The sequence below is a fragment of the Haliotis asinina genome, chromosome 12 (genome assembly GCF_037392515.1).
Source record: "Haliotis asinina isolate JCU_RB_2024 chromosome 12, JCU_Hal_asi_v2, whole genome shotgun sequence".
In the NCBI taxonomy this organism is placed as follows: domain Eukaryota; kingdom Metazoa; phylum Mollusca; class Gastropoda; order Lepetellida; family Haliotidae; genus Haliotis; species Haliotis asinina.
In genome coordinates, this window is record NC_090291.1 from 23,604,888 (window position 1) to 23,627,625 (window position 22,738).

The 22,738-nt window shown below is 37.9% G+C and overlaps 1 protein-coding gene across 2 annotated transcripts in view; it reads left to right on the forward strand.

Moving 5' to 3' along the window:
- Positions 1–19,098, forward strand: part of LOC137257619 (E3 ubiquitin-protein ligase RNF31-like) — a 375,097-nt gene extending 355,999 nt beyond the window's left edge. Inside the window, exons 22-23 of one of the 2 annotated variants that reach the window (XM_067794941.1) lie at positions 263–431; positions 17,945–19,098. In XM_067794941.1, coding sequence (XP_067651042.1) covers positions 263–431; positions 17,945–17,977 — 202 coding nt within the window. In that variant the 3' untranslated portion in view covers positions 17,978–19,098. Of the gene's footprint in view, positions 1–262; positions 432–17,944 lie in introns of those variants that run through there. The other variant, XM_067794942.1, reaches the window with a different exon arrangement.
- Positions 19,099–22,738: the final 3,640 nt, after the last annotated feature.

Sequence of the window (22,738 nt, forward strand, 5' to 3'; positions counted from 1 at the left end):
TTTTAATATCATTCATGATTTTGCTCATCAAGTTATATATCATCAACATATATGAGGCAAGAATCAAATTCTTCAGAAAAATGTAATCCCTTATATAATGTGAGCTTCCATGTCTGTTTTGCCCTGGTTACATTAAACTGTTCTCCACTTATCCAGTTGAGCCATTCTGTCACAGCACTCTATATACATGAGATGATGTCAGATGTTAATCTTCATTCAACCTGAGAAAAAAATTAAGTTTGGTGTGGATTTGACATTTCAGTGTTCACTATAAAGAGTATCTGGTTGGCCTAATTAACCGACACAAGCTGGACCCAGTGAACATCATGAATACAGACCAGATGCATCGACTCATTTCCCGAACAGGGATGGCAGAACAGAAGAAGAATGACACAGAAACCCAAAGCCAGTTTAACAAGAGACTGATAACAGTAAGTGCAAAACTGTTTCTTTCCTCATTGAATAATATTTTTCTCCCAAAATCGCAAAACACATCTGTAAATGATTGCATCATGTTTGCCTCGGTGGAACTTTGAAGAACACAAGTGAAGGATCCACAGGTTATTGTACCACTCTAAGGTCTCTCTCTTTATTTCTTATCACTTCTTTTACTGATGTGTGAGTTAAAACTCAGGAATACTCACACTGAATTGGAATATTCGTCAGATGTTTTACCTTTACAGGTGTAGAGGCCATGGTTCTTAGAGATTAGTGTGTGAGATATGACCAAAATAATTGTACTGTATGGTTTTCTACAACATGCAGTTTTGGTCATTAAGTACATGTACAATAATGATTTAACATTTGAATTGTATTTTCTATTCTGCTAGGTATTATTTTGTACACAGACATATGTATTACTGTGAGAATATATGAGTAAAGTGAGCAGGAAACTACAAATTAATGCCTTCCCATTTTGACTATGACCCATGGTTGGGTGATTTCTCATTACTACCTGTCATCCCTTCACTGTGACACTGTTAACAGTCCTAAAAGCTAGGAGGTCTTGGCATAATGACTATGACTATATTTGTGCCCGGAAACTTCTATTATAGTGAAATTTTAAAGCTGAAATTAATTTCTAACTATTCTGTACTACTACTCACTTACAATTTGTAGAATTGTTTTTTAAAGGAAAATATGTTTACACAATAATCAATTTTGTACTTACCTCTTTTCATCATTATATGCATACTTGCCTTATTCTTCGAAAACAGACAGCAAAGCTTGCAAACCTAACACTTGCCAAGGTGGTTCAATTGAAGACATCCTAGTGACCGGTAAGGTCTCTCACGTGGCCACATGGAAAAGTCATGCTGTTTTTGTTCATGTACCAAATCAGATATGGATTTGAGATCTCACTACTGTAGGTGTTTTTTTATTTGACTGCAGGTGTATATTTTGCCTCGTGGTCAACATTTGTTTGCTAACGTTTGGTATGGTTTGCTACCTTTGAATAAAAACGTACTCACCAATGTTCATGGGCTCAAGTCAGAGAAGGACCCGCACTCTCAGTGTTTGAACTGCACTTCTCAGTGCACTTGGGATTCCAAGTGTACAGAGTGTGACTTCTGACTTCAAGACTTAATTATGTGTGGCTAAAAAAGACTTATGCAACAGAAACTTTGTAGAAGGATGTTGTCTGCCCATCAACATGTGGAAGACTTGGAGGGCCAATGTATCCCGGCTACCTTTGGATTGTCTAGCATTCCCATTTGTGTGTCTTCGTGTGTAGCATTGTTGGACACGGCGCTTGGGGTGTTAACTAAAGTTTCTTCAGTATTTCCCTTGGGAAATGGAAAGCAGAGGATGTCATTCATCTTTCATTGACACACCTGTTGGACAAAGCGCATTAGTTGGACTGAGTGCACAACTGGATAGCATGCACCTTATCCTCGGAGGGGTATCTACCAGCAGTGGCACACCTCTACTGGCTGGTGCACAGCAGCAGGGCAGTCTTCACCTGGGACTGGCATACCACAGCAGTTGTCTACAGGACCAGGCAGTGGCTTATCAAATTTTCTGTGTTATTATCAGCCTTTGGTACCTCAACAGGCAAGAAATTACCCATGTGTGTTCCAGAATTTTGGTAGTCTACAGAATTATAGTGCACCTCCAATTCAAGGGTTTGACCTAAGTGTTATATATATCTTGTTGCACTCAGTGTTTCATCAGTCTCATCCACATACCCAGATGAGACCTCCAGCCCCTCCTGGTCCTCCTGTTTTGTCTTCATCATCCCTTCAACAAAACAACGGATGATTGTGGACCTATCTCACACTGATTTTGATTGGATGGCAGATAGACTTCAGACTTCATGTCCTTCTCCAGCCAAGGAGATTTGCTTGATGAAGAGTTTGCCAAGTTGTCTTGAAATCATAGCTTAGGGCAGCTAAAGCTCACAGAGGTTATTGTCCTATTCACTGTTTGCATGTCTCGGACCAGGCCCTGGCTCTGGATGTGGAATAGTATTGTCCTTTGTTTGCCTTAGCCTCTGCTACTGACAAGACTGGAAGAAGATAATATTTTCAGGATTGATCATCTCACAACGATGAGATGACAATTTTGTACTCTATGTGACATTGCTGGTCATGTGTGAGTGGCATTGGTTAATACCACTGCAGTATGTTGGTTGGGTTTTCTGTCTGCGTGTGCTTGGGAGATAGTTGCTTCATGATCCCTTTTCTGCTCGTTGCCTGTTTAACGACCTAATTAGGGTGATCTACAAGGAACATTCTTTGTTGTCTACCACGGAGATAGCTCTCAAGTGCTTTCGAGCCATATGTAAGTCAAATCAGGCACCCAAGGCTAACACTGGCAAGCATTCCGTGTCCAACGGGTTGGCAGTCAGGCAACCTAAGGGACTGCCTCTCACTGGTAAAAGGGATAAGCCCATGGCTGTCACCAAGCCATGATAGAAACACCAGTGAGGCATGGGACTTCCAGAACTGTGACCTTCCAACCCCCAGTCGTCCAGATCCACATCAGCAATATGTTCAACTTCTGCTCGACAACGTGTACAACTTGTACAAGAAGACCAACACCAATCCAGGGTTTTACTCACCAATCTTCGTGATCCCCAAGAAAAACATTAAACTACTGCTCACGACCTCAGACGCTGGGCATGCATACTGTTTCAAACTCCGCGAACCTATTCACTGCGCATGCGTTATGGATGCAGCGCAGCACAGCTGTTGAAACCAGTTTTCCCCCCAGCGCTGGTGGGAATTTAGTGAAATGTTTGAACTCCGATTTCACGGGCTTTGTTTTTCATCGCGTTTTTTTTTCAACTTTATAGGTTGAATTGGCATTTTGTAAGTGCATACCGAAAGGTACCAGAATCTGCAAAGTTGTGTTTTACGTTGCATGTGACCTTTAAACACCAACCCCACCAACCCTGATATCCCAGCTGTTATTTCAAAGCCCAGCACTATAGGTGCAGCTATGATGGTGGTCATCACAGTTCCTAATCCCATACTGGTTGCCATAAGGGTGGTGTCAACCCCATCCATGACATTGGAAGCTCTATTGTTTTTCTTACATAATGCTGCTCATATGTCGCGATCTTGTTCTAGTTTTTAGACTTTTTATGTCACATAACTGCTTCAAATGAAACCCTTCTACAGTTTCCAATGGTTTGGTTACTTCATCTACGATTCAGTCCCATTCTGTGTTTATATATTATATATTTTATACGAAATTTAATTTTTTTTTTTTGTTAATTTTTTATGAATGTATTTGAGGCTTATAATGTTTAAACTTTCGGACACGTTAATATATAAGAAACTAAGGCCCCTTTGGGTAAGAACAATGACCCAATTGAGGCTTGCTAAGTGTTTCAAGCCTGTTTTTCTGAATATCTCAAACACAGCGGCCAACAGGAATACATCTGTTTTCAAGTACAGGTCATGATAATCACCCACTCTTGCAGCCCACTTTATTCCATACGTTGATCGCGTGCATGTAATCATGGGGATGTCTGATTTGGCCAAGTTGCTGAAAAAATTGTATGATGGGAGGCTGTAGTGTCTCGCTGAACAGAGACCAGCCGTCCATATCTTCATAGGGGTAAACACCTTTCTTCATCAGCAGGGGTTGAATCTTGGCATCGGTTTACCAATTGGTGATTAGGAATTTGTTCAGGTTGTTGGCCATCACCAAAGGGTAATGAGATGACAGCAGGGACTGAATGCCGTCTATGAATCTCAGACCATTCAACGAGGAGATGTATTTTTCCATGTTGTCGGGGATACATGTTTGGTTGCCATCAACCTTCACGATGGCCTGCATGATCATCATAACCCACAGAGATTGTGAAACACGATGGGGATTTGGATGGTTTGGGGATTGATTTTGAGTTTGAGGTTGCACACGCCAAGGACGGCTGCACTGTTCTCACCAGTGATGTCAACGTTCAGCGGTTCATCACATATGTGGCAATTCTTGGCATTCTTGTGGGCTTGATGGTTGGCTTGAGTCATGTGCATGGGGGTGATAATGTACAACTTCTTCCTGATGGCTTTCTCTTCACACATGTGAGAAATTCTGTATACCACAGCAGCATTCATTTTCCCATCGCATCGGATGACCACATACCCCAACCCAAAGGCCTCATGTTCCTGCATTGCATGCACGATATTTCTATTCGTGGACTGGCTGATAGTGTCCACCTTCTTGATGAGGACTTTGAAGTTGTCATGGATGACTTAAGGCATGGGCATTTGATTTTTGTGGTTTTAAGACGTTGTCGTTGGGTTTGGGCATGTCAATTCATACAGCCATCTGACCCACACCTAGGATGGATTTGTTAAGCCATGCCAGTTAAGCCTGTCATCTGCAGGATACCTTGAAGGTCTGTTCAAATTCATGTTGGTTGGAAATAAGATATCTCTCATTGAATATGCTCCACAAGCATCGTCTTCATTTCTAATGTTGACCATGGCTTGCTTTTTCTTATAGTAAGGTAGCAGATCCAGGTACATCCCACCTTCAAATGGTATGTAGTTAGCTAAGTCTACATAAACCTTATTGCTCTTGCCCACGACCCACCTGGAACCCCTGTACATGTAATGTTCCAGAGATTCTTGTGGGTTTTTTGCAATGAGGTGTCGATAGATGCATCTTTCGTCTCTGGTTGAGTCATGACTTCTTGTTCAACTCTGAAATAAAGCTCAACGTACTCAACAGCACTGTTCACCTGCTGAGTATCAAGCGCCAGTTTCACAGTGATTTGAACTTTGAGGCTTCCCAGGTTGTTCAATTCCTCAGAGGTCTGAGGTCATTGATGTCTATATTCATGTCCACATTCATCCGCCAGCCTCTCAGATAATTACTTATCGCGTGTTCAGTTCGCACAAACTGTAGATAGACTACACTGTGCTGATGCAACTGTTTCACTAGTTGGACTTTCCTCAGGCGGGAATAACCCATAAGTCCCAGCTCTTTCGCTTGGATTTTGAGTTGTCTAATGGTGGGAGCAGGTTGTATGTCATGCAGTGTCAATAGTTGTGGCATCCTCAGTCGGGAGTAACTGACTACACCATGTTCTTTTGCAATCTGTTTCAGCTCTCAAACAGTAGTCACTGTTATAAGTAGATACAAAACCAATCTCTAACTGGGAGTCAGGTTATGTAAACGCGGTAACTCTACCGAGCAAAACCAATGAAAAAGTCGATGCGTTGGGTGCAAATAGGCTTTTTACTCCCCAAGTCGCCCTAAAACTGTAAAACCAACCAACCAACCAAAATTGAAGAATGCATTTTTTTCTTAATTCTTCATTCTGTGGAGTTGTTTACGTTCATTCAAATGATCTTTTTTCTTCTCGTAAATATGTTGCTTTCAGACCACTTCCTTCCCACGGGCTTTGCATAACCAGTACTGGCCTTTCACTCCAATACCACATACAGAACACTTGTAGTTGTTAATGCTCTTTCTGATACTCTTCATGTGTATACAGCAGTACCCTGCATTTCTTACCACAAGTCTTGGGTTTTCCGATAAATACAAATTGACAATGATATGAATATTTAGTCTAATTATTTCGCTATTAGTGTAACCTACAGCTAAACAGGATACCACAGTCATGTGATATGCATCGTGAACAAATGTTTTTCCTTCAGACATTATGTATACTATAACATATATATTTTTTCTATGACAGATTATGTGGATTGACCTCTAATTCTGGTTGTGGTGTTGGGGTTATGGTAGGAGATGGTTGTAATTATTACATAACAAAAATAAGGATACCAAAGAGGCACCGCCTGCAGCGATTCATAGAGTATGATTATTTTTGCGATGCTTGGCTAAACCACCTTTTCTACCAGCAGTGATTTTTTTAGGATTCTTTTTCTTGGTAAATTGTGTCGGTGTTTCCTCCTCCTGCTGTGCTGTAGTCATTGGCGTTTCCTGATCCACCTTGCATGCTGTTATCATTACTTTTTTCCTCAAATTTACAATGCTTGACTGTGATAATTGCCACCATCAACAGGGATAAAAACATGCCATATTTGTGGTACAATGCGCAGCTGACAGAATTCAAGAACTCTTGCTCTTCCCACAGGTAAACTCGACGTTCTGGTGGAACAGTAAGGAAGTACAATGCTATACTGGTGTAGATCTGGGTCATAGTCGACCCTATAGTCTCTGTCATCTCAGTCCTGAGCCGCGACTCAAATCTCATCTCATCTTATTGATCTCATCAGCGGGCATTTTACTTAATTTTTATCTGGAGTGATATTGTCACCAAGATATTGTTTGGCCTTGAGCCCTACCGCCAGAGTCACCAGTCTATCCCACTTATCATTGCTTTTATCATATACCACCACCATTTGTTTGAGCAGTTTGTTGCACTCCACATGATTCTTAATTCTAATAAAATAATATCCAAAACACGCGAAACATAGTGAGATGAAAGTTAAGTTAAACACAATGAGAACTTCAAAAATTGGCATTTAATATGAAACTACAAACTAGCAATAAATTGTTTCGCTGAGATCAGCACAATCGAGTGACCTGGTTTCTGATTGGTAAAATGATAAAGTGGTATAGACACACTAGCAGGGGAGAGGTTTGGGCTGACTATCTCGTGATCTCATACCTCCATCACATATACTACTTGGGTGTATGGACACGAGAGACCTAAAGGGAAAGTTCTCATTCATTCCACTTAGCATCAAAGCAAGAGAGAGATGTGGAAATCGTTAGATAGGATAAGTTTTAAAACTCAGTATTTTACTCCACCTTGGTAGAAAAACATCAGATGATCAATATTCCCCACAATGGCAAAATATTCGTATGAAAATGGCTACTAGTTATGATTATATGTACCAATTTTGGTGAAGAAATAGAGAACGGTTTCAGAGTTCTGCTACAGAAAAGAGCACTACCATCAATTTGAGTCAAACTTGTTGCCATGGAAATGCTAAAAATATTTGACCCAGAATATTACCACATATAAGATGAATGTTTGACTTATCAGGGTAAGAAAATTTGTTTTTGCTAGGCATTGTCTTATATGCAGGGATTAAGATTAGAGTGTATATTTGTCTCATATACAGAGCCAGAAATAGTTTTCACCTGTGCACATGTTCCCCCATGACCTACTGGTGAGTTACTTTAATATAAGGAGATGAATTCTGATGTAATGGACGGAACAATTAAATACCTGAAACCAATTTGCTCTATAAATGTAAAATACTTATGACCATACCTAAGGTTATGCGACAGCGCTTTGCTGTATTGCTGGATAGTTTTTATGTAAGGAGCAATTTGACCTGTCACCAATTTGGTTTTGCATAATCTTGCTATTTCCATCAGAAAACTTGTCCAGGAATTTTAGTGACACAAAATATGTACCGGTATACACATTCATTTTCTGTCACTTGCACTTCATTTCAAGGACTGAGTAGATGCAATATGATAGTGGTTGCTGTGACCCCAGTAGAGTAACAGAGATGTTTATTTAACTCATTAAGGCCGAGAGCCGCATATGTGCGGCAAATTAATTAGCTTCTCACAGCGAGAACTGTGCATGGGCAGGAATATAAAGCACCTCTCATTTAGCGAGAGCCGCACATGTTCGGCAGGAGGAAGCACCTCTGATTCAGCGAGCGACTCACATGTGCGTTTTACATTTTAAATTTTTACTGTACCTATTATTGCAATCAATTTAGTAGTACTGGTTGAAGATCAGTTTTTCTTACGAGAGAGGTTTCCTTCTGTGTTAATCAGAAGAAGTATTAAAGTGTTTGGATAAGAGTTGCTAGCAATGTCATGGGCTTATACAGGTAAATGACCACATGTTTGTGAGAAAGGGATTATGAGATGTTGTTACAGGTGACAAGGTTACAATACCATCTTCTAGATGCAAATACTACCTAATAAACATAACACAAGACACAAAATATCAAAGACATACAAAGCATTCAGAGTGGAATACTTTGAATTTACCTTGTAATAGTTTATATAATGAATTGTAGACATAAACAGCAATAATGTATTACACTCATGTTTGTTTAGATTTTAAATAAACCAAGTTCCTAATTTAGACCTAACTCAATTGCAACTGTTGATTTTTCATAATTCTTAAGTCGATAATGTTGCACAATCAACATTTAAAAGGACTCCAAAACTATCAAAAGGCACCAGTGCTCCATGAGACCAATCTATGTGTTAAGTTTGGTGAAGAAATATTGAACGGTTTTCAGAGTTCTGCTCTGGAAAAGATAAATGTGCATGGACGCACGGACAGACAGGATGCATTTTAATACCCCCACCCCATCCCAACGCAAAACTTGTTGCGAGGGATAAAAATGCCGAAGCTTTGTAAATAGCAAAAGGCATCAATATCTGTCTGAAATAGCTGCTAAGTTTTGCTGAAAGATATTAAATAGTTTTCGAGCTGTGATCTGGAAACAACGCCCATCCCTCGAGTTTGAGACTATGTCCGAATCATTTCCATGGAAACCCAGAAAATGATGAATTACAAAAACCTGTAAATACCAAAAAGCACCATGGTGGGGTCTGCCACATATATCTATCATCTTTTGCTGACAGATATTAGGAAGTTTTTGAGTTGTGCTCCGGAAACGAAACAGACCTTTCCCTTTTGAGTCCGAAATATTTCCATGAAAACCAAGAAAATAACTAATCACAAAAAAGTGGAAATAGGAAAAGTCACCAATTTAGGTTCTGACTGGTATATCTACCAGGTTTTGCAGAAAAGCAATGAACGGTTTTTGAGTTCTGCTCCGGAAACAAAGCCTATCACTCCATTTTGAGATGAAGTCCGAAACATTTCCAGAAAATAAGAAATCATACAAGAGTCATCACAAGATGACATATCCCCCAGCCCCCACATATTTGAAAGGACAAATTGTCTGACAGTTACTTGATGTTTTCTCAGATTAAGTTTGAATCGTTTCCATGGATGTGATGAAAAATAATAAATGCTATATATCTGTAAACAGCAAAAGGCACCACTTCAAGATCTGTCTCATATATCTGCCAAGATCTGTTAAAAGCTATGAAATGGTTTTCGAGTTGTGCTCTGAAGCCTATCCCTCCATTTTGAGACTAAGTCTGAATTGTTTCAATGGAAACTGGGAAAAATGAAAATGCCAAAACATTGTAAATAGAAAAAGGCACCACTTTGTGGTCTGCCTCAAATATCTGCCAAGTTTTGCAGAAAGATATTTAGAAGTTTTTGAGTTGTGCTCCGGAAACGAAGCCCATCCCACCAGTTTGAGACTATGTCTGAATCGTTTCCATGGAAACCCAGAAAATTATAAATCACAAAAACCTGTAAAAACAAATACGTTTTACTGTAAGATATGAAAGTTTTCTAGTTGTGCTCTGGAAACAAAGCCCATCCCTCCATTCTGAGACTAAGTCAGAATCGTTTCCATGGAAACTGGGAAAATGATAAATGACAAAAATCTGTAAATAGAAAAAGGCACCACTTTAGGGTCTCCCTTACATATCTGCCAAGTTTTGCAGAAAGATATTTAAAAGTTTTTGAGTTGTGCTCCGGAAATGAAGCCCATCCCACCAGTTTGAGACTATGTCTGAATCATTTCCATGGAAACCCAGAAAACTTTAAATCACAAAAACCTGTAAAGAGCAAAAGGCATCACTTTGGGGTCTGCCACATATATCTACCAACTTTTGCTGATATTAGGAACTTTTGGAGATGTGCTACGAAAACGAATCCCATCACTCCATTTTGAGACTAAGTCCAAAATGTTTCCATTGAAACCGAGAAAATAATATATCACAAACACCTGTAAGCACCAAAAGGCACCACTTTAGGTTCTGACTGATGTATGTAAGAAGTTTTGCAGAAAAATATGGAACTGTTTTTGAGTTCTGCTTAGGAAATGAAGCCTATGTCTCCATTTTGAGACTGAGTCTGAAACATTTCCATGGAAAAAGAGAAAATAATTAATGACAAAAACCAGTAAATAGTAAAAGGCACCACTTTGGGATCTGCAACAGATACCTACCAAGTTTTGCATTTTTGAGTTCTGCTCCAGAAACGAAGCCCACCCCACCATTAGACTAAGACCAAAACATTCCATGGAAACACAAAACAAATAAAAATGCCAAAAATCTGCAAATAGCAAAAGGCACAACCACAGGTTCAGATTATTATCTATATCAATTTTGGTCCAAAAATACTGAACGTTTTTTCAGTTCTGCTCCGGACACAAAATGATTACAGACAGACTGACAAGGGTCGACTATATTCCCCACATTACATGCCGGGGGATAAAAATGATCAAACAACATATTGAAGGTACAGTGCACTTTCCTTACATTTTTTATTTCCTTTTACTTTCCCTTGGGATTGTTTCAATGAGACAATTTCTAAACAGACCCAAAAATCTTATAAACCTTATCATTTGTGTTCAAATGAAGAATACCTTTGTTGATGGATAAGCCTGAAGACTCATGAGAATAATTGCAAATTAACAGTAGGATTGTTTAAATCTTTTGTGTATTAGTGGCATCCATTGTAGTATGTAGGCTGAATGTTTTAGTGTGGAAAAGTCATTGCATGGAATTTGTAGCCTGTTTTTTTTTTTTTTACCTGTCCTCTCATACAAGCATTCATGTTTAATTCAGGAACACAGAGAATGTTTTTTCTTCAGATATCAGTCTTATATCCTTTCAACCTTGGTGTGACCTTTTCTATCTACTGACTTTGGACAGCTGTATTCCCAACCTGCAAAGTCCTGCATTTCCCTCTTTCACTTCTTTGCCACAAGCCTCATCTTGACGACTGCCAACTTCTCCACCCTTCTGTTCCATTACTTGACATGCTCTGAGGGCCTGACCTGGCCCTTCTGTATTGAACTGTACTTGGCCAAACTTAAAATGGCTGGTGAAAACATTCCAGTGGATGATTTTGGAGGTGACACCATGTTCATGAGTGACACCTTCATGACCTACTCTGTGAAGGATTATTATGATGCTTTAAAATGAGATAGAAATTATGTCAAACCTCCACATCGAAACTACTCCAAGTTCTCAATCGACAGTCAACTCAGACTGGAAAACATGGTGTCAATTTCGTTAATGAAGAATAAAACATGCAAGATTACCCCAAACATCTTCCACGCATTGTTGCCTAAGATGTGCAAAACATAAGGACTGAACTCGGCAACGTCACTGCTGGAAACGATCTGAGAGACATGCTCCAATCTGCCAAAAAAATGTTGTCCAATATCGTAGTATTGGAACACATTCTTATCTGGTTTCAAATTTCCCCTCTGGAAATTATACAGCCCAGACAATGCCTTGAAAAAGTACAAAGAGAACTCATGAACAATATTGGTAAACTAAACGAAATCAACGAGCACAACGCTTGAAAAGCCCTTCGATCACAAATCAGCTGTGGATGAAACCATTGACTGAATCTTGAATGAGGACACCATGTAGGCTGACAGGATCCGAATTTTGTTCCTGGAACAAAGGATCACCATCACCAGCTTTCAAACGACAGGGCTTGATCATATCGTCCTATTGCTGATGGGTAGAGGCAAAAGCACACCAATACTTCAGAAACTGGATAAAAAATGTATGAAATTGCTCAGCGAAGTTTTAAGCTTAGTGAAATTGGTGGGGAAAGCCGCTGACCCCCTTCTGGGTATCCTCGGCAGTTTTGTCTCCTGGTCTTGTCACAAGTAAAGCCTTTTCACATGTCTAGCATAAACATTTTCCACTTGTCTTAGGCAGCAGGCGGCTGCGCCATTTTTTTAATGATGAAAGCAAAACCGCTTTTAAAGTTCATACATTGATCTCACCATTCATTACTGTCCAACCATAGTAAACATCGTTTCAGTAAATTGTTACTGACTTCTTTCACAGGCACTCTGGTGCCTATGCATTTAAAACACATTGATAACTTAAGCTGGAAAGTGGGAACCATCTGCATCCAGCATGATCTTCATCTGCGCGAGATTGGCAGTGTTCACGATAGTGCTTTTGTTTGGAGTGCTGATTACTTCCAGTACCACACTTTCACTTCACAGTTCACAGCTTCCGAGTACAATGCCTAGATCGATGCACACAGTTTCAGCATTTCCGTACAGTTTACCTGGTTCAAGATTTCCGCCTCCAGCTGTCGATATTAGATCAATGCATACACTTTTTACATGATACAGTCAGTGGGGTACACTCTCACATTTAGGACAGTGAGGCATTTCGTCCCACAGTGGATGTTTATATGCTGATCATTATCTCAACTGTGACTGTTCCCTACACTGACTCCTGGGGTTCCGGTAGCTTCCTTTGTGACACTTCCTATATCTCATGATTTGGCTTCTGTGGTATCTGCTTTACCCTTGATGAGCTCTACTGTCACCAGCTTGGTACCTCTAGGGTGGCTGCCCCAATGAGACCTATTTTACAAATTTCCTGGAATCCGGTGTCTGAGTCTTTGTCATCTCGTATTTGTGCATGCGGTCATGTGGTCACTTCTGTCCTACATCAGCCTACCTCAGCTTCTACCTCGGTTCCTGCGTCCACTCCAGCTCACTCTTCATATTGCCTTTACAATATGCTTACTGTGTATACCGCCTTCTTTCACTTGTCTGATCTCCAAGCTCTCTATGATAAACTTCTAAAACTCTGCATTATAATGGCTGATCTTAATGGCCATAATCCACTCTAGGGTGGAACAAATACTAACACTAAGGGTAAAATACTGGAAGATTTTATCTCCAACAATGATTTCTATAAACACATCCTGCGACCAGTACCTACTCTTCTCTGGATATATCACTTGCAGACTCTACTGCACTTAATGAATTTGAATGGTCCACAATGACCTTTGTGGAAGTGATCATTTTCCAATGATATGAACAGAAATATGTGCATACCAAGATCCTCAACAGCTCCACATGTACGGAAGCCATGGTTTAATGCAGACTGCAAAAATACTAGAAAAGTGAGGAAAAAGGCATATCAAATATCAAATCACTCAACTGTCCACAACTTAAATAAATTTAAAATATTAAATGCGAAGGCACATCCTACCTTGAAGCAAAACAAACGGCAATCCAGGAGGAGTTATATTTCAAAAAAACATTCATGCACGCCTACGTCCAAGGTGTGGAACATGATTCAGAGAATAAAAGGCAAAGGTTTAAAATCAGCCGTTCACCATCTTAAAGGGGCACTGATGCAGAGCGAATAATGTTTCTCGCCAATGGCCTAATTATGAAACCAAACTGCAAATTGGTCAGCGCCCGCTCCCTTGACCGTGACAGACAAAGGGACTGGGCTTCGGTCCACATTAGCAGAATTTCTTCACCTAAACAGTCAGGAAGCTGGATGCCCATCATATGCCATTATTTAAAATATCCATGGTATTCCTTGGATGGTATAGTGACTGATTCAATTTGATCCTATTTCTGTGTTTTTTACCTCGATATGTAATCATGTTATGTGAAAATAGGATGTCTACAGACATATAGTAAGCCATTTGTTTCAGTCCGAAACATTGCAAAGCTTCATATCTAGATAGTTTTCAGTGTTGGCCCAGCTGTGATAGCAAATATCATAAGTAAATTTTGGTAGCTATGGTACCTGCCCTTTATTATCTATGATAATAAAAACACACAGTTGATTTATTTGAATTCGTAAACGAAAAACGATGACTTTGCCTTTGGTAGAGAAATTTGAAAATTTTCTTACGTAAAAAAACCCGGATTACACCTGTTTACCCAAGTACAGAGCAAATGCCTGTATATATTCCTTATGTAATGAAGTTCTGTTGGTATCCTCAAAACAGTTTCGGTCCATATGTGTTTTCAGGCTGCATGCGACAAAGAGATTACATCTCCCTTGCTGAAACTCACGTTTGATGGTGTAAACCTACACATGTTATTTGTCACTATTCTCTTGATGGTCAGTTAATGAATTTATAACAGGTATAATTAGTAGTAACGCTACTCAAGTTACTCAACAAAGATTTCCATTTGGCATTTCTCCTATCTGGAGTAAATTACTCAACAAATGTATTGTATGTTATGTAATATGTGCATGTAAGTGATGCAAGAGGGTTTATCAGCTGAGTTACGAAAACAAACATTGATCAAAAGATTAACCGATAACACACTGATCGGTTAATTATTTTTATCTTCTACAAAGGATTTGTCAAAAGGCAGTTTGTGTAGATGTACTAATCTATACTGACTACACCCTGTCGTAAAGCCCGAGTGTAAAAACAACATCCTCCCTTCAAGAATTAACCATCATTGCGTTGATTGATTTATTGCTCAATATTGGTTAACTAAATTACTTAGAATGGCGGACATCATACAACTAGTTGCCAGGTGTGCAACTTGGGTGACCAATGAGACGTTTATCAGGTTTTCACCAATGTGAAAGACATGAAATGATGTGTTACATTTTCGCAAATTAGACTGTTGTAAGACACACGACACAGAGCAGGATTATTTACCAGTTGCAGATGAATGGAATGTCAATCTATTATGTGAATATTAATGGATACATTCCTGAACAAGGTAGTAGCCTGACATTGTTGCTATAAAATTAGTCTGTTTTACATTTATTATTTGCATTTTGTTTTAATTTATTTGTTGTAGCATTCAGCAGAATCTACATGACAGAAAACACACACTGGATTGCATATGTGTGTGAAATAGGATCCACATTGGCAATCTGTTCAATGTTTAAATGGTACGGTCATGTTAGAAATTTACTATAGGTATAAGCAGACCGTGTGTTCTTTTATTAATTTTCAAAATCATACAAATATGACCATAAACTAATTAGGGTTATGAGACAAATTTAGAGATGTACACTGGCTTCATTACTTTTTTGTCCTAATATTTTTTTACCATTTCTACCACTGGCAGATGATTAACCTTCAAAGTGTTTCATTTGTTTTCATAATACATTTGTAATGAAGTAAAAATGACTTCACCTTAGTTGACCTGTCTATAATTAAACTCTTAATTGCGAATACGGACTGCGCAGCAGAGGTTACGAGCCAGTCGGGGATATCATCCGGGTACTCACTGGAGAAAAACAATAACAAAAGTTTAAACCAGTCCACAGAAATTGCTCTGCATCAGTGCCTGTTTAAAGGTGGTGATATTTTAATAACTTACACATCTGAAATTGCAAATAAAATTTGTGAAACTCTTGCCAAAACAAAAATTCATCATTGACGCATTATGTTCCTGAGTTTCAGAGATATTAGAAACAGCAGGTAGAAAACAAAACTTAATTTCGATTCAAATAACGGTGAAGATTATAATGAGGCGTTTTCATAACATGAGCTATATACTACTCGTGAGCAAGCTCATGACACTGCAGCAAGTGATGACAATATACATTATCAGCTACTTGAACCATGTCTGATGACACTTTTAGATATATTTGACCATATATGGACGTCTGGGGAATTTCCTCCTTCATGGCATAATGCCATTGTTGTCCTAGTACCAATACCTGGCAGAGATCACACAGGTGCATTGAATTACAGACCGATATCTCTAACTAGCTGTCTGTAAAACCATGGAAGGTATGGTGAATAACAGATTAGTTTGGTATCTTGAAACCAGTAACCATATAACCAATATTCATTGTGGTTTCAGGAAAAAATCGTAGTACCATTTATCATTTGGTACGTTAAGAATTCTTTGTGAAAAATGCTATAATAAATATGCAACATGCTGTATCAATTTTCTTTGATCTGGAGAAAGCTTATGATATGACCTGGAAGAACAGTATTTTTAAGGATTTACATGATTTTGGTTTCAGAGGCCATTTGACTCTTTTTATAACATAGTTTTTAAAAGACAGGCAATTCTGGGTTCCAGCTTGTCTGATGATTATACTCAGGATCAGGGTGTTCCCCAAGGCAGTATTTTGTCTGTCACACTTTTTTGCATCAAGGTTTAAAATGATTCAGTTGATGGATCACTTTTTGTGGATGATGTTAATATTTCTTGTTGTATATTGCCTTCTCATCTTATTTCTTCTTCTCCTTGGCAATTGGATAGGTCACAAGTTGACCTAACATTAATATCATTTAGAAAATCAAAAGCAAATGACTTATAATAGAAACAGGTAGGGTACCAGGTTGCACAGGTACTGTAAGTCCCCATGGACCCTGGTATGGTGATCTAACTTCAGTTGTTGGCATTCTATAGCCCCCTTGTTATATTGCATTGTCCTCTGTAGTTAAACTGTTTCAGATTTACTAGTTTTAAATACCTATCTGTGACAATCTAGTTGTTTTACTGTCTTTCGTTGACAGGTTTTTACTGCTCACTATATTGTATAATATTAATGGTTCTCATCACGTTATGTACCATTTGACATAATCATAAACCAAGTAGATATATTCATTTTAACTTTGATCTTTCCTGTGAAATATCTAAAAATAACTTCGCACCAAAAGAATTATGAAACTATGGCTGTTAATGTGCACAATTGTAAGATTGCTACCTTTGTTACATGCAGCCTTGCCTATTTAGAATGCAGATATTGTAAATTGTGCAGTATTTCTTTACCAAACTTGGTACAAAGATAGGTCAAGCTTTGAACTGGTGACTTTTGTTAATTGACAATTGTGGAAGGTATCGGTGACTATTTCCCAGTGTTATGAATGTACCATTTCATTTGCTTTCATTTAATTCATAATATAAATTATGAATAGATTTTGTATTAAGGCAAAAGCGGATTATGTTGGTAACTAAGACCAAATTCTTAATCTTTTAAAATATATCAAGTTCAGTGCATCCAACAAAAGTATCAAAACACTCAGAAAACTATGTAAATATAGGTTGCCAAGGCTTGCTAAATACAATGTTTATTACCAATGCAGACCATTAACCATCCCAAAACACACTTGCGTGATAACCTATTTATCATACAATGTTATTCTTACTTTAACATTTTTAAAAATGCAATTTCATTTGCCACAGATCATGAAACTAAACTTCCTGAGATGTGCCTGCATATCTATGACGTCACAAATATGTATGTAGTAATATGTGATGTCACAAGCTCGGTGATGCAGTTTTCTACTGATCACTCATTTGACGTCATGTAGTTCCCAGTCAGGTTTTATGTTAAAGAGCATATCGTTGTCAATTTGCATCGGTGTCCGTATATGACCACAACGGATGCCTAAAATATCAGTTGGCTTTATCCTGCTGAGAACACTACCCATTGTATGATAATATAGAATACTAGTGATAATTCACACAAAATACTATCTTTATGAGAGTGATAATTCACACAAAATACTATCTTTATGGGACAAATTATTTAGTTTAGCAAATCCTCACAAGTGTTGTATCAGTGAGCTTCTATACTTTTGGTATGCTGGCTGTTATAAAGATGTGAACCTAAATTCTATATCATGTTTTTCTTATATTTTTCTCTCTTTTGTTTGCAGTTCATAAAACAGAAAATACCCTTGAAGCGATGAACAGAAAACCAGTTGCTGCTATGAAATAGGAAAGCACCACATGCATGAACTGCCAGCAGGGAGCTGATGCAAATCATGGAATTTCAGATGCAATCATATTGAGCAACACAGGATGGGTGAATTTCTCATACAGATGCCTTTTGTGAAAAGCAATTGGAAAGACATTTTTTTTAATTCATTAGTAATTATGAACGGTTTATACTCTGTTTTTAAGTTATGGCAAAATAAGATCTTACTCAATCGTTTTGAATTAGGGTTGATATGGTAACTGAATTTAACTCATTAAGGCCGAGAGACGCATATGTGGGGCAAATTAATTAGCTTCTCACAGCGAGAGCCGCTTATTGGGGGTTACAAAAAGCACCTCTTATTCAGCAAGAGCCGCATATTGGGGGTGATAAAAAGCAACCCTCATTCAGCGAGAGCCGCATATTGGGGGTTCTAAATTTTAAATTCGTATTGTACCTATTATTTCATTCAGTTTAGCAGTAATGATCAAAGATTAGCTTTTCTTACGAGAGAGGAGGTAGTCAGAAGAGCTATTAATGTGTTTTGATAACAATTGCTTGCAATGTCGGGGGCTTATACAGGCAAATGAACACGTCTGCAAGAAAGGGGATTATGAGATGTTGTTACAGGAGGTAAGTGTTTGTTACTCATCACTCGTGTGGATACTAAGATACTCTGCACATTTATTGAATTAACGGTGACAAGGTTACAAAACCTTCTTCTAAATTAAATCATTCATTCATTCATTTTGAGGAGTCCATTGTCAATCTTCTGAAATTTGTTTGCTTTCAAAACAAATATAAGTATGCCCATCTTCATAAATATTTGGGGAGATTAAACTGCAAGTGTATACGTCACAATAAATCAGCATCGTGTAACTTATTTTAATTCTATAATACATGTACTTGAATTGTGATATTTATTCATAACAATGTGCAGATTATATTGAAATGTTCAGCAAGCCATTATGTTTGATGTACAAGTAGTGTGCGCAAAATGCATATCCAAATAAAAACTATCCCTACTCAATGGTTGGATTGGGTTATCCAGGGTAAAAACAATTGGATTGTAGCAAATTGAGCGCTTTAAAGAAAAATAAACTCATCAAAGTGCTTGTTAGTCCTACGTGTACTTTTCAGGCATCCTTATGATTGTGTATGTTCACGATACACAAACATTTTCATGATAGCTAGAGTTGATAAAACCGAAATCCAGCATATCGATTGGTCAATGATCAAACCAATAGTCAATCTGTATCCAAGCTGTCTGGTGACCGAACGTGCTCTTCAGAAATTTAGCCCACGCCCCATCACCTGTCATTTCCTCTGTGACAGGTATCTCATGATACGATTGGTCATAGAAAAGAAATCAACCACTATATTGAACAGTTGAGATACAAAACGTCCTATTCGGGAACTTTGTTGACGCCCATCCCGTGACCCTTTGTCTTATGTATGTGCAAGGAATAGCATTATACAATATGTATACATGTATGTTCGTGTGGTAACGTATATTTTCTGTGTTAAATCTAGATGAACCAAAGTGACAAACTGTGAATCTGTTCCATGTAAGTCACACATTAGCTTATAAGTACTTACCTTAAAATATTCAGTATATACTAGCAACGCATCAGGGAAAATGCTTCTGTCATAGCAGATTATTACACATGTGCGTAAATTCTTCGTTACTGCCATTGACATAGATGTTTTGAACAATTTAACCTCACACAATGATATGAGAGGGACTATTTGTTTAAGTGTGTCTTACATACAAAGACTACAAACATGTGTTAAAAAATACACACACCACCAAACGTCTACAAGAGAAAGTGTAGTAAAATTACGTAAAACGTTACATATATGACATGTATTCACTGCTGCTTTCTTTCAACATATATCTTTACAACGCAATTAAACAATCAGGACTTGCTCGTATGACGAGACAGTTTCCTGTAATCTACAAAACCAACCAGGGATATCAGGCGTGAATAGCCCTAATTAGTCTCACCACAGCCGGCCAGGCAATCAGCACGGGGTTCCAGGTGCTGAGCAGTGAAAAGGCTCTCAGGCTTAATGAGTTAATATAACTTTCATGCAAATACATAAGGAATTCTTGGCCATTTAATCAGTTTTTTTTATTTTCTAATGAGAAAAGAGGCAATTGATGACTTGGCACAGGGTCTTCTTTGTGCAATGAACTTAAGGAAATGAGTGTAACAAATGCTTGAAAAATAGTGCAAAGTCACTTTGCTAATTCTACATGCCACAAATACTCATAATTACTCATCATATGAACAACTCACTTGTAATAGAATAGGGGGATATTTCATGCAGTTTTGTGAGAGATTTACACTGCATGTGCAACAAACATCAGATGTGAATGATCACATTTTTAAACTTATCCTTTGCCATGGAATGTACTTTCTTGCTCTCTCTATCTCTGTCTCTCTCTCTCTCTCTCTATATATATATGATATGTTCCCATGTTCTTATTCACATCATCTGATGTTTGTTGCACATGCAATGTAAATATATATATATATATATATATATATATATATATATATATATATATATATATATATATATATATATATATATATATATATATACAGAGAGAGAGAGAGAGGGAGAGAGAGAGAGATGTAGAGAGATATAGAGATATAGTTTGCCGCTAGTGGAGTTTGCCGCTCCTAATTAAATGCTCCCTACAATCTTCTTCTTTGTGAACACTTCTCAACATAATGACAAGCCCAACAGTGATGGCCAACTGACGTTCAGGCATGATTTAGGTCACGTAGTCAAGTTCAAAATATTTACACTTCACAAGTGTTTTGATGAATTACATTATTGCTTTTGAAAACAAATCCTCAACTGAAAAGAATTAAATTTTTATTTAGACCTGATTCTGTCTTCATTTGTATATTTTCTTGTGATTAGGTGCCGTATACCAAATACAGTGCCTCTACGCAACATATGTTTTCCTGGAGTGAAGCGGTTGACATTCCAATCACCAATATGATGTATTAATCCTCGTTACATGGTTCTATATAGGAAAGCAAAATATTGCTTTATTTTAACAATATTTTCATTTTTTAGAATGTGTATAATAAATAGGATACCAAACTCGTTCCCCTTTCATATTAAGTTTATATCCCTCGTGAAATAAAGCTCATGACAAACCAAAATTATTTCACTCGAGACATAAACTTGACATGAAAGGGGTATCTTGGGTAGAACAGTCCTTCAGCAACCGATGCTTGCCATAAAAGATAACTATTCTTGTTGTACGAGGTGACTAATGGGATCGAGTGGTCAGGCTCACTGACTAACTTGACACATCATCGGTTCCCATTTGCGCAGATCAATGCTGATGATCAGTGTTGATCACTGGATTGTCTGGTCCAGACTCGATTATTTACAGACTGCCGCCATATATAGCAGGAATATTGCTGAGTGCGGCGTAAAACTAAAGTCACTCACTCATTAGAAATGCCAATGAAAACAGTTGAAATGTGTGTGTTACAAAATTGGTTGCTTGTTTGTTTAATGCCAAGCACTCAGCATTATTCCAGCTATGTGGCGGTGGACTGTAAAACATGGAGACTGGACCAGACAATCCAGTGCTTAACACAATTAGGACAATTCATGACATGAGCCTGACCATGCGGTTCTGTTAGTCTTCTCTTACGATAAGCATGGGTTACTGAACCTTGAGCATCATGAGTCGTGTAGTACAAAGTGTCCTCCACAACATATGATGAAAGGAAATGAATATTGTGCATTTACAGATTTTGTTAAGACATTTAGCATATATAACCTAATATGTTCCTATACTGCCGAATGCTTTAGAATGGCTTACGAAACATTATCAAAGCAAGACAGTATTACACGCGTTCCCTTTAAATCTCTTTAAGTAAAATATAATATGGTTCTGATTACATTCCAGATGTTTGACAAGGTTACATGTATTTGTAAAAATGTAGGAATTCTTTGTTGATGAGCTTATTGAAATTGCACATTGAAAATGTTGTAACTTTAGTATATAGTATCCCAAAATGAGTTGCATACAGGGAAACTGGCTGTTAACTACTATACATCTTTGCATCCGACTCTTGAGAACGTCTCGTCTAAATATGTTTACTAATAAATGAATTGGAGGCTGTGTAGTAAGTAACGTGATGAATGTGCTATAAAATCGCTGTTGACCTTTTTCTCTACTACGTGGAGTTCATTTAGAATATGCATGTGCTTTATAGGGACTCTAAAGGTGTGCATCTCATATTTTGATTTTGTATTTTATTTAGTTTTTCAATTTTAATGCCATTTGAACTTACATAAATTTTGTTGAATTTCTCTCTTAACATAGTGTCAAAAGGGAGGTTTAAGTTATCCACTTCTCAAAACCTACTTCATGAAATTCATTTAGTTTACACTTTTGCTTTGTAGGGACTCTAAAGATGCGCATCTTTGATTTTTTTATGTATTTTTTGTTAAAAAATAATGCCATTTGAACATACATAAATTTTGTTGAATTTCTCTCTGAATATAGCGTCATAGGGGATTATTAAAGTCTATCCACTTCTCAAACTAAAGCTGCTTAACAGAAGTGATTGAGCTTCCACATGTGTTTCATTTGAACTCTAAAGGCATGCATCTCATACCTTATTCATCCAGTTTCTTGATTTTATCACTTCTGCTGATGTTTGAACTTGGTCAAATTTGGACCTGTTTATCCTGTTCATCCCATACC